A 15362-nucleotide genomic window follows, 5' to 3' on the forward strand; every position below is an offset into this window, starting at 1 on the left:
CCTATCAGCCGCAAAGCTCTCTTAGACGAGCGTGCGAGGACGAGTCTAGTAAAGGCAGGTGCGGTAGAAGGCATGCCTAATACAAACTCTGACGGCGGAGAACGAGGAGCCACAGAAATAAACTGGTCAGGAAACAACTCTTTGAATACAGCCAAGACTTTTCTAAAGTCCAAAGAGGGTTGAGTTGACTTAGGCTCGTCCAGTTCTGACTGTTGATCGTCTTGATGTTCAGCAACATCCTCATCAGAAAGTTCCTCATCCGAAAACTGATGAGGAAACGGCAACGGAGTGGGCAACGTCTGGTTCGCTGAGTCCGGTCGCACTGGTGCATGCGTGACGGAGCCGGACGCAACATCATGGAACTGCTGCACAGTCTGTGAACTGTCAACAACCATGGGAGCGCGAGGACGCACAGCGTCCACCCGAGACTGTCTAGACCGACTGGGTTGAGCAGTGGAAACCACACCGGGTTGCGGAGGTTGACGCACCGCGTCAAAACAAGTCACCTCTGATGGTTATTGAACGTCCTGAACGTCAACAACCACCTCCGTGCGTCGCTTAACGTCAACGTGCGGCTGGCAACCCACACTGGATCGCATCGGTGGAGGAACCACCTCAACTGGTAGACGCGAGAAGGTTACCTCAGCGTCAACAGGACGCACAACCAATCGCTTGGAAGGTTGTTGGCCAGAAGGTACGGTAGCAACCTTCTCCGCATGAAAGTCCTGCATCAAAGATGTAAGCTTGGACTGCATGTCTTGCAGCAAGGCCCATTTAGGGTCTACGGGAGCAGGTGCGGCGACAGACGGTGTTAGTGCCTGAAGCGGTACCGCTTTGCCTCTCTTAGGCGGTGAGCAGTCATCATATGACGGCAACGAGTCCGAACTGACCCAGTGGCTACAACCGGGACGTTGGACTTGTCCTGAAGGGACCGATTTACGCTTTAAAGGTCGTGAGACCTTGGTCCAAAGTTTCTTACGAGAAACACCTTCAGACGACGAGGTATAAACGGGCTCTCTCGTCTTACGTAGGTAGGGGCGATCTTGGGGAGATACGCCTGATACCATGGAGGGAACGTCTGTTCGCTGATTAAAGCCTCTCGAACCCATGCGTCGTGCGACATTGCTTCTCCCCTGGACTTGGGAGCTTGCAAGAGGTCCCGGACTAGGAGGACGACAGGCACGAACAGACGAACCCTCAAGCGCAACACTGTTCACAACACTTTCACTTGGCACTTTCTCACTTCCCGCGGCACTTTGGCACTTAAGCTCCTTAACATCCGCCATGAGTTGATTGCGGTCACTTGCAAGGGACTCAACTCTCTCCCCCAGGGCATGGATGGCACGCATCATGTCAGCCATCGATGGTTCCTGAGTGCTAGGAGGGGGGTTAGGAACAACCACTACAGGGGAAGGAATAGGTTGTGGGGCATGAGGAGAGGAAATATCAATAGACCTAGAAGAACTTCTCCTAATTCTATCTCTCTCTAGCCTGCGTGTGTACTTTTCCAATTTGATAAAATCGAATTCCGAAAGGCCCACGCACTCCTCACACCGATCTTCCAATTGACAGGTTTTACCCCGAAAATTGGAACAAATAGTGTGAGGGTCGAGAGAAGCCTTCGAAAGACGCCTAGAACAGTCCCTAGCATTGCATTTTCTAAACTTGGGAACTTGTGAAAGGTCAGCCATTTTGAATTGGTCAAGGGAAAATTCCAAAAAACGATCTAAGTCATCAACAATGAATCCGATACAAAAAAAGAGTTCAAGGATTTATTTGAAGAAAAACCCTGCACAGCGAAAGCTCAAAACCAGAATATAGTACTTCACCAAAGATGATGTGAAAAACTCCAGTTAGCAACAGCGAGTAAAGTACGTCTTGTCGACACGTCGACAGAGAGAAAATTGAGTCTTTGTTTACATGGAGCTTGGTATCTGGCCGACAGATGGCGCTGATGGGCACACCCGCAACCTGTATAGCGATCGCTGGCGAGTTTTTTTTGTACAGTTTTTTGTCTGTCGAGCAACAGAGTTGCAGCTATATATTCACCGGCTAAGTTAAATATTTAAAAAATAACATTGTTTTAATTGGGAAGAGTCATGCCCTTTAAGATAGAAAGTACTGTATTTCTAATGTACTTCATCTGACAAAGTTAAGAGTACAAATTTAACCTACAAGCTAACAATAAGTTGCTTTAAACAACAAGTATCATATTGCATTGAAATGAACTGTCAAAAACAGGCGATAACCCAGGCACTGGGGCTGGTGAGGTCATCTGGAGCCATCATAGATAGCTAAGTACTTAATGTATAATTAAAAATCTTTAAAAATCAGATTCACTCATCACTGCAACAATTATCAAATCCCAACATTAAAAATAAATATTAACCACTATGGTTACTAATACACTGATTAGTCAGAGAATCTTTATGTTGTATTTCTCATAATGATAGAAAAAAAAATTAAATGTATAATTTATTTTTATACTCACCTGACATTCATATTGCTTTCTATGTCCAGACCATAGTTATGTTGATCTTACCCCTTAAAAATTGAAAAATTACCCTTTTCATTTCCAATATTCTAATGCCTCTAGTAAACAGTGAGACTATCTATGTCTACTGATAACAACATTCTTTTGATACCATTAGTTAGTGGGGAGGATGTTGGGCATGTATACAAGTACAAAAATAAAAAATTTCATCATCAAACTTCCATTATTTCCATGAACCTACCCTGATGTTCACAATGCTGAATACCACACTCTAGAAGTGGAGGATAGCCAGTGATGGAGAGAGATATGGAATGTAAGTTTCCCATAATCAATTCAATAATGACTTAGACTTACTTATAGTCTACATTTTTGGGTACTGTATTCTAAACTTCAGATTGATATTTCTAAACATTACTCTATCACCTAATTACTCATACAGTACATATAACAAAAAACTTAATTACTGTGGACCTACATGTCCATCCATATACCAAGGCACTTCCCCCAATTTTGGGGGGTAGCCGACATCAACAAAGAAACAAAACAAAAAGGGGACTACTCTCTACGTTCCTCCAGCCTAACCAGGGACTCAACCGAGTTCAGCTGGTACTGCTAGGGTGCCACAGCCCAACCTCCCACAATTCCACCACAGATGAAGCTTCATAATGCTGAATCCCCTACTGCTGCTACCTCCATGGTCATCTAAGGCACCGGAGGAAGCAGCAGGGCCTACCGGAACTGCGTCACAATCGCTCGCCATTCATTCCTATTTCTAGCACGCTCTCTTGCCTCTCTCACATCTATCCTCCTATCACCCAGAGCTTTCTTCACACCATCCATCCACCCAAACCTTGACCTTCCTCTTGTACTTCTCATCAACTCTTGCAATCATCACCTTCTTTAGCAGACAGCCATTTTCCATTCTCTCAACATGGCCAAACCACCTCAACACATTCATATCCACTCTAGCCGCTAACTCATTTCTTACACCCGTTCTCACCCTCACCACTTCGTTCCTAACCCTATCTACTCGAGATACACCAGCCATACTCCTTAGACACTTCATCTCAAAAACATTCAATTTCTGTCTCTCCATCACTTTCATTCCCCACAACTCCGATCCATACATCACAGTTGGTACAATCACTTTCTCATATAAAACTCTCTTTACATTCATGCCCAACCCTCTATTTATTACTACTCCCTTAACTGCCCCCAACACTTTGCATCCTTCATTCACTCTCTGACGTACATCTGCTTCCACTCCACCATTTGCTGCAACAACAGACCCCAAGTACTTAAACTGATCCACCTCCTCAAGTAACTCTCCATTCAACATAACATTCAACCTTGCACCACCTTCCCTTCTCGTACATCTCATAACCTTACTCTTACCCACATTAACTCTCAACTTCCTTCTCTCACACACCCTTCCAAATTCTGTCACTAATCGGTCAAGCTTCTCTTCTGTGTCTGCTACCAGTACAGTATCATCCGCAAACAACAACTGATTTACCTCCCATTCATGATCATTTTCGTCTACCAGTTTTAATCCTCGTCCAAGCACTCGAGCATTCACCTCTCTCACCACTCCATCAACATACAAGTTAAACAACCACGGCGACATCACACATCCCTGTCTCAGCCCCACTCTCACCGGAAACCAATCGCTCACTTCATTTCCTATTCTAACACATGCTTTACTACCTTTGTAGAAACTTTTCACTGCTTGCAACAACCTTCCACCAACTCCATATAACCTCATCACATTCCACATTGCTTCCCTATCAACTCTATCATATGCTTTCTCCAGATCCATAAACGCAACATACACCTCCTTACCTTTTGCTAAATATTTCTCGCATATCTGCCTAACTGTAAAAATCTGATTCATGTAAAATTTACAAAAAACCAACAAATTAAATTCAAGAGATTACTAGATCACAACCCCAAAGTCAAAATCTACCAAACTAATAAATCAAATTCACAATGTTATCAGGTCACATCCCTCTGCAGCCACAACAGGACTTAAACCCCAGCAATTGTGCCATATAAACCAGGGCTCTTCAAGATAATGTTCAACAAATACCTATTCGGTACGACACCGAGCGCTTCTAAAACCCTTTCCAAAGAAAGATTTTAGTCAAAATTTGAGATGTAGTTATACTTCCTATACCATGAACACTAATTTTAAAAATGTTCCTTAAATTTGGATCTAGATTAATTCAAAAGGCAATACTTTTGGTCTATGGGAATAATACAATTTGCCAAGTCATAGATACACTAATAAATTGTTATGGTGCCCATATTTCATCAAGAGGAGTGATATATGATCCAGACTACCATCTTGGCACATAAAGGATAAGCGGTTGTTTTGTGGCACTTACTTTAGTGTGAGGGGAGATACAGTAAATAGATCCAAGGTACCATCTTGGCATTCTACCTCATATCTAGTAGTCTAAAAGACTGGCTAGAAATGCAGAAAGGCTAGGGTTTCACAGCAGAAGTTGCAGTGGTTTTGCAGACTAACTAGAGATAGAATGGTGAATGTCTCAAATAAATAAAAAATGGAGGCTCTTCAAAAAGTTCTACAAAAGGATTTCGAGTCTGGAATGTGCCGTGTATATTACAGCCCTTGCTGATTGCTGCACTGGAACCACTATGATCCATTTGAGGAGTTAGGCTAAAGTTTAAAACAGGCCCGGTTAAGCCTAAAATTTTAATTTTAATCTAAGACGTTCCACAAAAGAAGTTAATGATGTTGAAAGCTTTATAAGCTCATGACTATCAAAACCAAATTCATTTCAACTGTAGCAGAGTCAAAGGCTGGAGTGGCATTATCATCAACATTCCTTAAAACCAACTGGTCTAATCTTTTCCAGATTTCCCCTTTATTTCATGCTTTGAGCTTTAATCTCATCAGCAAACATGAAACATACCGTATTTCCCGTGTGATGAGACGCTACAAGTGGTAAGACGCACCCTTTAATTAGGAAAGCAGTTTTAGAAAATCCATGGTCAGCGACTCTTGCATGATTATTGTCTAGCACAGTAACTTTTCTTATTTTGGGTGTATTATGAAATGTTCAAGTTAATATTTATTAGCTATATGCTGATTATCCCAATTCTATTACATATTCTTATAAGAAACAACTAAATCAGTTGTAGTTTCCACCACAACTACACGTTTACTCATGTGCTTGAAGTTTCCAGTGTTGTTTACATGAAAGCAGCGTTGCCAAAGGTTCTTTATAAAATTTTGGTAAAGATGTAAAATTCTAGTGATATTTCCAAAATTCCTCATATACCCTATAAATATTCACACAAAATGTAGTTATTGATTATAGAAATCTATAAATTCTTTTAGGTGGAATACTTTCGCTACTGTTTATGTGATTATAGGTCTAGTTACTTTTCTGCTAACTTAGTAATACTGCACTCAATTAACGGAAGTTTTTTTCCAAAGACGTATTCAGCAACTGTGTGTTTGTATTATTTCGGAACTCGGGCAACAAAGTCATTATCAATATATTGCTTTATTACAATATATCAACAAAATATGAGAAAATAGATATATACTCAATAAACAACTATGTCATAGTGTCATGTCATCTGCTACGAGACCACTAGTTGGCATGTTTACTTGTGGAAGGGGGGTTAGCGAGTCATCAGCTGATTACCAAAAAAAGAAAAAAAATAATTTGCTACTGAACTTCATTAAATGAAGTGCATTTTAAAAATGAATGAATTTATATTATATGAATGATAATTGTAGGATTATATTCTATCTCTCGTGAGTTTGAGTGCTTTTAAGTCAATAGTTTGGTGTTTGAGGTGTGTCAAACTCCCCTTTACAACTTTTTCTTAGTGTTAAGACACAGGGTGATTTTGGGGGTAATTTTTCGTGAAAAAAGGTGCATCTTATGACACGGGAAATATGGTACTTTTCAAAGATGAACTGAGGCCTTCATACTCGATGTAAAGAATTTCTAAATGAAAAAAAAAATGTCCCTGACTCAAGACAGTCCCAAACAGAAAGCAGATCAGGACCACTCAAAAATTATTCCTTTGTAAAACTACAAAGCAATTGCTAATAAATCCAGATGAAGTCATCTTTAAACCACTAAAAAAAAATAAACAAACAAAAAACCTTACAACCTGTTGTTCCAAGTTGACTTGAAGATTGAAGAAGAAACAACATGTGCACCATGTTATTATTAGTAGACTTCTTTTGACTCATTTTTTACTAGAGGCATTAGTATATTAGAAGGAAAGAAAATTTGTAATTTTTCTATTTTTAAGGAGTAACATCGACATAACCATCCCTCCGGAGATCAAAGTAATATGAACATCAGAGGAGGTTCACAGAAATAAAATAAAATTGAATACAATCAATAAATATACTGTATATAGCATATTTCCCGTGTCATAAGACTCTACAGTGGTAAGACGCACCCTATATATACCTAAATGTCTTTCGGAAAAAAATTGAGGATTTTACAACCTATCATAGCAGCAATTCCTAGTCGGTGAATCTAGAGTGATTTTTTACTGGCACAGTGAATTTTCATAATTTGGTTCTATTATGAAATGTGTTAGATAATATTAATTAGCTGTACACCTGTTATCCCAATTTTATTAAATATTCACTTAAAAAACCACCAAACCAGTCGTAGTTGTTACCATCATAACGTTTTAAATTATTTGTTTACATGAAAACAGTGTTGACAAATGATCTTGATCAAATTTCAGTAGAGAACTAAAATTCCTGTAATATTTCCCAAAATCTTCATGTATACATTTTCATAAAAAAAAATCAATTATTGATCAAATAAAGTATTCTCCAGAAATTTCATTAGGTGGAATATTTTTTCTGCTGCTTGTGTGACTCAGGTCTAATCAGTTTACAGCTTTTTCTGCTGCTTGTGTGACTCAGGTCTAGTTAGTTTACAGCTTTTTCTGCTGCTTGTGTGACCCAGGTCTAGTCAGTTTACAGCTTTTTCTGCTGCTTGTGTGACTCAGGTCTAGTCAGTTTACAGCTTTTTCTGCTGCTTGTGTGACTCGGGTCTAGTTAGTTTACAGCTAACTTGGTAGCACTGCACTCAACTTGCAGCGAGATGTTTTTTCAAGGTTCTCTTTTGGAACCTGTGCAACAAGGCCATTACTAAAATATTGCTTTATTACAAAATATCAATAGAATATGAATAAATAGATAAATACTGCATAAACAACTAATGCATCCTAGCGTCGTTTGCTTGGATAATATTAGTTGGCATGTTTGTTACCTTCATTAATTAAGGAAGGTGTATTCAAAATAAATTCATATATAACATATGAATGATAATTGTAGACTTAAATTTTATGTCTGGCAATTGTGAGAGTTTGTATGTCATTACTGTGGTGTTTGAGGTTTGTCAAACTCCCCTATAACAATTTTAACTTGGTGTTAAGAAGTAGAGTGATTTTTGGGGTAATTTTTCAGGAAAAAAGTGCATATTTTGACACGGGAAATACGGTAGATATATAAATGTGGCTTATATATCACGATAATTACAGAATGTGTATTTATTTGAAAATACAGAACTTCACTGGTAAGAAGAAAAAAAAATTCAATTCATTCTCACAAAAATTATTTCAAAGCATAATAAAAGCATTAACCAAAGACTAACTTACGGATGGTGTCGTGGAGGTATGTTAGTTGGAGGTGGTGGTTCTAACGGTGGTTCTATAGGCTCTCTCCTGGATCTACGATTCATTGGTGGCGGCTGGCTGTGATCACTTCGTACAAGAAGAGGCACTTGAGGAGTTGGGGGACCCAAATCTCTGCTTGGAGGATAAGGAAGTCCGTGGTCTCCCCACTCACTGCCACGACCACCCCACTCATCTCTGTAGCCTCTCCTAAATACAATACGATAATATTAGCAAGCCCTACAACTTTATAATACAGGTACAGACATTTAACAACAAACATTCTGCAAGAAAAAAAAAGGCATTATTTTCGATGACGGGTAGTACTGCTAACTCTCTTTCACACTCCTACATAAGAAATTTAGGAAATAGTAGATATAAATACAATGAAATGGGGCCAGGAGTACAGTATTTGCTGAAATTCTGCTGGTGGAAGTAAAGGTTATGCATAATCAGAAAATGAAAAATTAAACCCTTAAGGAAGTTTCACGACCTGACCAAGGTCTTCTGAGGTTATGTATAAAATTTGGAAGGAATTAAATGTATTTATAAAAAACAAAACTTTCATATTAAAATTTCATATTTCCATGCACACCTTATGTTTATATTGCTTCTTCTCCTGAAACTTGGTTTAACTTCTCCAGAAATTGGGGTTTAATTACCCTTTATCCATAAAATTTAAAAAAAGAAAGGAACATTCTACCGGTAAGTGGTATCTGATATGGCAGCGTCTCTTTGTTTTGTACATCACTTTTGAAGTCAAAATTATCCCTCTCCTCTTTATACCACAAGGCAGTGGGGAGGAAAGTGGGAATAAAAATAAACATCAAGTGAGTATAGAATTAATAAATTTTATCATTAAATTTCTATTAGTTTCTATGAACCTCCCTTGATGTTCTTATTGTTGACTCACACACTGCTGGAGGAAGGATGCCAGAGAAGGAAAGGAATGGGAAGGATGCCAGAGAAGGAAAGGAATAAGATAAATTCAATTAAAAGCAATACACCATAGTTAGGATTTACTAAACTGGTCTAGATTGCTTTTAACAAAGCATTTCAAAATACAGTTTGAAATATGGGACTCCAAATTGTTTATTAAAACTATTTAAAATACAAGACTGTAGCTTGTATCTAATGATAGTTCTTGATCTTAATTACATTTTCGATTGATACCAAATAGATTTTTAAATTAAAACCCCATATACAGTACTTGTAGATAAGAACGTTATAAATTAACGGAACTCAAATTTAATTTGACTAAGGCTCAGCAGTCACTATGGAGCCTAGAGCCTAGCAATCTTCATAAACAAACTAGGATTCTTCAAGATGCACTAATGTTTAGCAAAAACCAACTTAGTATGCCAATGAGCAGCTGCTAAAACTCTTTCCAAAAAAGGGTTTCTACAAAATTCAAAGTTCAAGTACAGTAGCTGCACTACAAATACCATGACCTTCACTTTAGAGCCTTTTATTGGCTTTGGTTCTATTTCTCTGTGAGCTACTGTGACCAAACTTCAAACTATGAATGATTAGCATTTTTGGTTTGATTAGGGACCCTAAACTCATAAAAGTAATTAGGGACACTACCTCTGATACCTGAACTTTTGTCCAAACAATACTGAATGACTCTTCCTAGACAAAGAAAATTTTTATACTAAAATGGTTTCATTCCTTATCATAGAAGGGATGTGAAAGAATTGAGGCAAAATATTAGCCTTAAAATCCCTTTCTGCCTCTAAAGGAAGACAAATGGGACAAAATCATCTTGTGTTCTCAACAGGTTACTTTGACAAAGAGCACTTGTAATCTACTTCAAGTCCTTAATTAGGCTAATGCCAACATAAAAAGGGTCTTAGCTGTGAGATCTTTAGGAGAAAGATTTTAACTGTTCAGAATTTAGATCTTTTAAATACTGTATAACCACATTCAAATTCTAAAAAAATTGACCTCACTACTGGAGGCATTCTGATACTCAATGATAAAATACAATCTCTACAATGCCTGAAACAGACAGATCTAATTCTGCTGCAGTCTTGGAAAGCAGGTGATCTCTCTTCACCTTCTTCCTTCTCTTACGATAGGACGTCCATTGTTCCTTTGGCTAGTACTCACATTCTGGGGAGTTTGAGGATTGGAAACATTGCTGGCCCCTGCATGGAGCCTAAGCTGAATGGAGGTTAACCTCATATTGAATCATTAAAGTGCTACACCATTGATCGTTATGCCACGAACACTTCCTCATCTCATGTGGTTGCTCCATCAAAGCACTGATGCATAGATAACCGAAACACAAACACAAATAAATGAAATCAAAGTCAGCTAGGGTCACAGGAATAACTTGACTGGTCAAGGCCACACCTGGAAAAAGAATGGGGGATCAGCCCATGCAAAAGAATGGGGTAACCCTTATCTCCCCTACATTCCCACACAGGATGTTTTTGTTTACCAGCTGCTTCAACAATGCTGCTGTTTACTCCTTTTTAAAGGACAAGGGTATGTATGTGTCAGAACAAATACATTTCTGTGAGAAGTACTGTGAAGGAAAAGCATTCTTCACAACAGTTATTTATATCAAAGTTTTGCCCAACAACAGGATACACAAACAGAATGCTGATCATGATCTCCCACAAACAATTCCCTTGCATACCAGAAACAATTCCCTTGCACATCAATGCAGTAATTGCTAACAAAACCAGGTGAAGACATCTTAATGCACAATTATAAGCAAACAATCTGGAGATTTCTCAACACAATCAACATGACAGAAACTGACGTACAAGACAAAGAGACACTGGGACGTCAGTTACCACTTAACATTAAAATGTTCCTTCCTTTACTACTATGTCTATTGAATGACAAGAAAATGGAATAATTTCAAATCTAAAAATAATTCTAAGGATAAATGTCAATTAACTGAGCCTCTGGAGAAGCAATACAAACATCAGGGGAGTTTCATACAAATACATAATTAGTTACAATGTGAACAAATAACTACACTATGAACAATAAACAGTACTGTACATTATATACAAACAATTTACAGTATACATTTAAAAATTGGACACAATTACAAGAGATCTAAGCACAAGCCAATCCAACAATTTTGATATAAGTTAATAAAACAAAATAAGTAATTACTAAAGTTTCTTAAACCTTCAGAGTTGAGAATATCCTGGTTTTATGTACCAATCTGACTTCATGAGATTCACAACCCTAAAGAAACAAGCAATTTATTAATCTCAAGAGAATATGACAAAACATGAAGTAAAGTTGATAAAACCATAACTGCATTTTCTGATATTTATTTCGCAATTTTCAGTTCTCATGAAAATTTTAAGTTTCATGAAATAGATATTATATCCTTCTGGCTTATACAGGTGTTGTCTGAGAAGTATACTGTTCAACGCAATTCTTAAAAAATTCTTTAATATGGTATTCAATGGAAATCTATTTCACATGCAATGCCTGTTTACTATAAGTAATTTGATGCAAGATAATCCACCTGTACTGATTTACAATGTATGAAACTCACATGGTATAAAGAATTCAAATGATACTAGAAATATCTCACTTAAAAATAATTTTTTCCCTAACTAACGTAGGCATCTCTTGTGAAAAAGAACAGGAAAATGTCCAAAGAAAAAGGAGGGCAAAATATATGGAGGAGGAAAGGAACGGGAATAGAAAAATTTCAAATTTATTTAAAATGCCAAAATAAACAGCATTTGAATCTACCAGTCACTATCTTTTACCAGTTATTTCTGTATCAATAATAGTGACAATAACCTTTAACACACTTCTTGACTTTGTCACACCTTTTGGATGCACTTGTCCTTTTAAAGATTGAAAACAGGTATAGAATTAAATAAAGAACCCTTAACACACATGGTAGGATTCAACCTCAGTGTAATAGGTTAGTGTCTGGTTAAACTTAACCCTTCAGTCACAAAGCGGTTAAGGTTATCCCTCACTCAAATAGTGTATTGGTTCCAAATCCTACAACAGGAATTAGTTTATTTATATCATCATTTAGGTTTAAGATATTTAAAGACAAACATCCAAAAAGTATGAGGAAACTGAAGCTATTAACAGTTATATACAGTACAATATTAGGTACAAAAGAGCAAAGTTATACAATTAAAGTATTTGAAATTATTGTTTATAGAACAATCAATCTTCCATACAAACAACAGGAGGTAGAATGAATTAGATTAGATTTATGAATTTGGGAGGGTATCCTAAGCCCACATGCAAATGGGAAAAGTTAAGATGTTGGACAGCAAGATAGAAGGAAGGAAATTTGAAACAAAGTTAAGCAAGGGGTTTGAGGAACAGTGCGAAGAACCCTAGGTAATGCTAATAGTGCATTGCATGAGGGGGCAGGTATAAAGGCTTATTTCAAATCAACCGAATAACAGATATCTGTTACTACATTACTTAAAATATCAATCCTCTATCACAGGACCTTTTCTCGTCTCATTATTGGAGGATTGCAGAAATAATATTAAACTACAACTCACATCTAAATAATGCATGGAAACTAACACTTTTTCTTTATAACTACTTAAAACCTTTCATTCTAAATAGAAATGAGAGATTCCCTTTTCTTGGGACAATGAGAACCAATGCAGGCTGTATTTCAAGAGCCACTAAAAGAAATCTTACACCCAACATTAAATAAAACTTTCCACAAAATTTCTGATTATTATTAGAGTTGACATGTACTGTTTTACTGCTTTGCTTACCTGGGGGATGCTGGACACTTTCTTTTCCATCTTTTCTTATACACAGTACAGCCATTCCTTGGTAATTGTGCAGAGTAACGCTTTAAGTTTGTCATGAAATTTTCCATACATAATAACATGAATATAAAACAAAATTCACACAGGTTGCTCGTCAATGCAGTATCAGATAATTAAATTAAAGTATTTGAAATTATTGTTTATAGAACAATCAATCTTCCATACAAACAACAGGAGGTAGAATGAATTAGATTAGATTTATGAATTTGGGAGGGTATCCTAAGCCCACATGCAAATGGGAAAAGTTAAGATGTTGGACAGCAAGATAGAAGGAAGGAAATTTGAAACAAAGTTAAGCAAGGGGTTTGAGGAACAGTGCGAAGAACCCTAGGTAATGCTAATAGTGCATTGCATGAGGGGGCAGGTATAAAGGCTTATTTCAAATCAACCGAATAACAGATATCTGTTACTACATTACTTAAAATATCAATCCTCTATCACAGGACCTTTTCTCGTCTCATTATTGGAGGATTGCAGAAATAATATTAAACTACAACTCACATCTAAATAATGCATGGAAACTAACACTTTTTCTTTATAACTACTTAAAACCTTTCATTCTAAATAGAAATGAGAGATTCCCTTTTCTTGGGACAATGAGAACCAATGCAGGCTGTATTTCAAGAGCCACTAAAAGAAATCTTACACCCAACATTAAATAAAACTTTCCACAAAATTTCTGATTATTATTAGAGTTGACATGTACTGTTTTACTGCTTTGCTTACCTGGGGGATGCTGGACACTTTCTTTTCCATCTTTTCTTATACACAGTACAGCCATTCCTTGGTAATTGTGCAGAGTAACGCTTTAAGTTTGTCATGAAATTTTCCATACATAATAACATGAATATAAAACAAAATTCACACAGGTTGCTCGTCAATGCAGTATCAGATAAATCTTTAAAAAATATATTTTTCAAGTCATTAAGAATAATTCTCAATCTAAAATATTCAAAGTGATAGTTTAAGGCCAATATATGCTCTGAAATGTAGCCCACTAGTTTAACCCCAAAAAATTACAAATTTGGAGATATGTATTTTTCCCTAACTAACACAAACCTTGAGTTCTTTATTTGGATTATCTTTCGGCAGAGGTAGAAGGTAGCCATTAGACTTTAATTGTGAGGTGGCAACCCTGCCTAACCACTTGAGCAGGTAGGCTGGGGGTACTCAGCCTCCTCTATATATATACTCTCACAGCAGTAAGAGACATCACTTTTGATTGCAGGCAGGACTTCGGGGGGTCAGGTGATGGCTGGTCAATTTATACAAATAACTCCAGGTTTGTATTAGTTACAGAAAAATACAAATTATCTCCGAATTTGCCATTTGTTCCAATATTAACAAACCTGCTATTTATTTGAATGACTCACTCTTAGGTGGGTGGAAGTACCAGTTCTTGCATGGAATGTGACCTGGTTTTACCTAGTACAGTATATGACTGTGGTCTAGGGAAAACTTTGACACCTCGCTAAAATATACAAAGTGAGTATAATAGCGAACTGTGCAATAAAGTGTAATCAAGTTTGTTGTCTTGTATGAACACCTTCTGAGTTTATATAGGAAAACAAGACGTATCCCACTGTTTACCTCGCAGAAAGCAATGGGGACATGAACAGTATATAAGTTTATGACTTATACTAGGCTACACAAAGGAAGTGATAATTACCTGCAGAGGTTGAAGCTAGCTTGCAGAGGGACCCATGATGCTGTACCCCAAGGGAGGGGAAGATGAAGAAAGGAAAGCCAGACATTCTTCTCATTCATCCCAGTCTTAACTCGGGCAACCAAAGCCCTCAACCAACTGCTAATTGTCCATCAAGGAGCCTGATGTATTCTTGAGCAGCCACCACAGGACCGATAGTGAACATATTGAGTCTCCTGTGGGTCACATCTTTTAAATAATGGGCTGTGAAGGTGGTCTGTCTCTTCCACACACCCGCTTGAAGTACTTACAACACGGAGAAGTTGCGTTTGAATCTCAAGTAAGTGCTGATTCCCCTGACATCATGGGCTCTAGGATGGTGAGCCAGAAGAGGATCAGGAGCCAAGGCTCTTTCGATTACTTGGTGGATCCAGGAGGAAACCGTGTTCTTGGTGATTCTCCTCTTTATTCTCCATGAGCTAACAAACAGAGGTCTTAGTCGGGGCAGTGTTGCTGCAGTGCATTTGACATAGTATCTCAAACTCCTCACTGGGCATAGTTAACAACTGATCTGGGTCATTAGTTACAGAACAAAGACTCGCAATCTGAAAGGGCCCCAATGTCTTAGCAATAAACTCAGGGAAGAAGCTGAGTGTCACTTCCCACCATCCCCTTGAATGGGCGATGTCATAGGAGAGGCCATGTAGTTCACCGACTCTCTTTGCCGAGACTA

At 37.8% G+C, this 15362-nt stretch overlaps 1 protein-coding gene across 10 annotated transcripts in view; it reads right to left on the reverse strand.

Moving 5' to 3' along the window:
* Positions 1-15362, reverse strand: part of LOC137625895 (fl(2)d-associated complex component-like) — a 184462-nt gene that overhangs the window by 35104 nt on the left and 133996 nt on the right. For 7 of the 10 annotated variants that reach the window (XM_068356853.1, XM_068356854.1, XM_068356855.1 and 4 more), the window contains 2 exons: positions 13711-13767; positions 8168-8392 (listed from right to left, as the gene is read on the reverse strand). In XM_068356853.1, the coding sequence (XP_068212954.1) occupies positions 8168-8392; positions 13711-13767 (282 nt within the window). Of the gene's footprint in view, positions 1-8167; positions 8393-12927; positions 12985-13710; positions 13768-15362 lie in introns of all 10 variants that reach the window. The other 3 variants (XM_068356858.1, XM_068356857.1, XM_068356851.1) reach the window with 2 other exon arrangements.

Source organism: Palaemon carinicauda, chromosome 33 (genome assembly GCF_036898095.1).
Source record: "Palaemon carinicauda isolate YSFRI2023 chromosome 33, ASM3689809v2, whole genome shotgun sequence".
NCBI classification, from domain to species: Eukaryota; Metazoa; Arthropoda; class Malacostraca; order Decapoda; family Palaemonidae; genus Palaemon; species Palaemon carinicauda.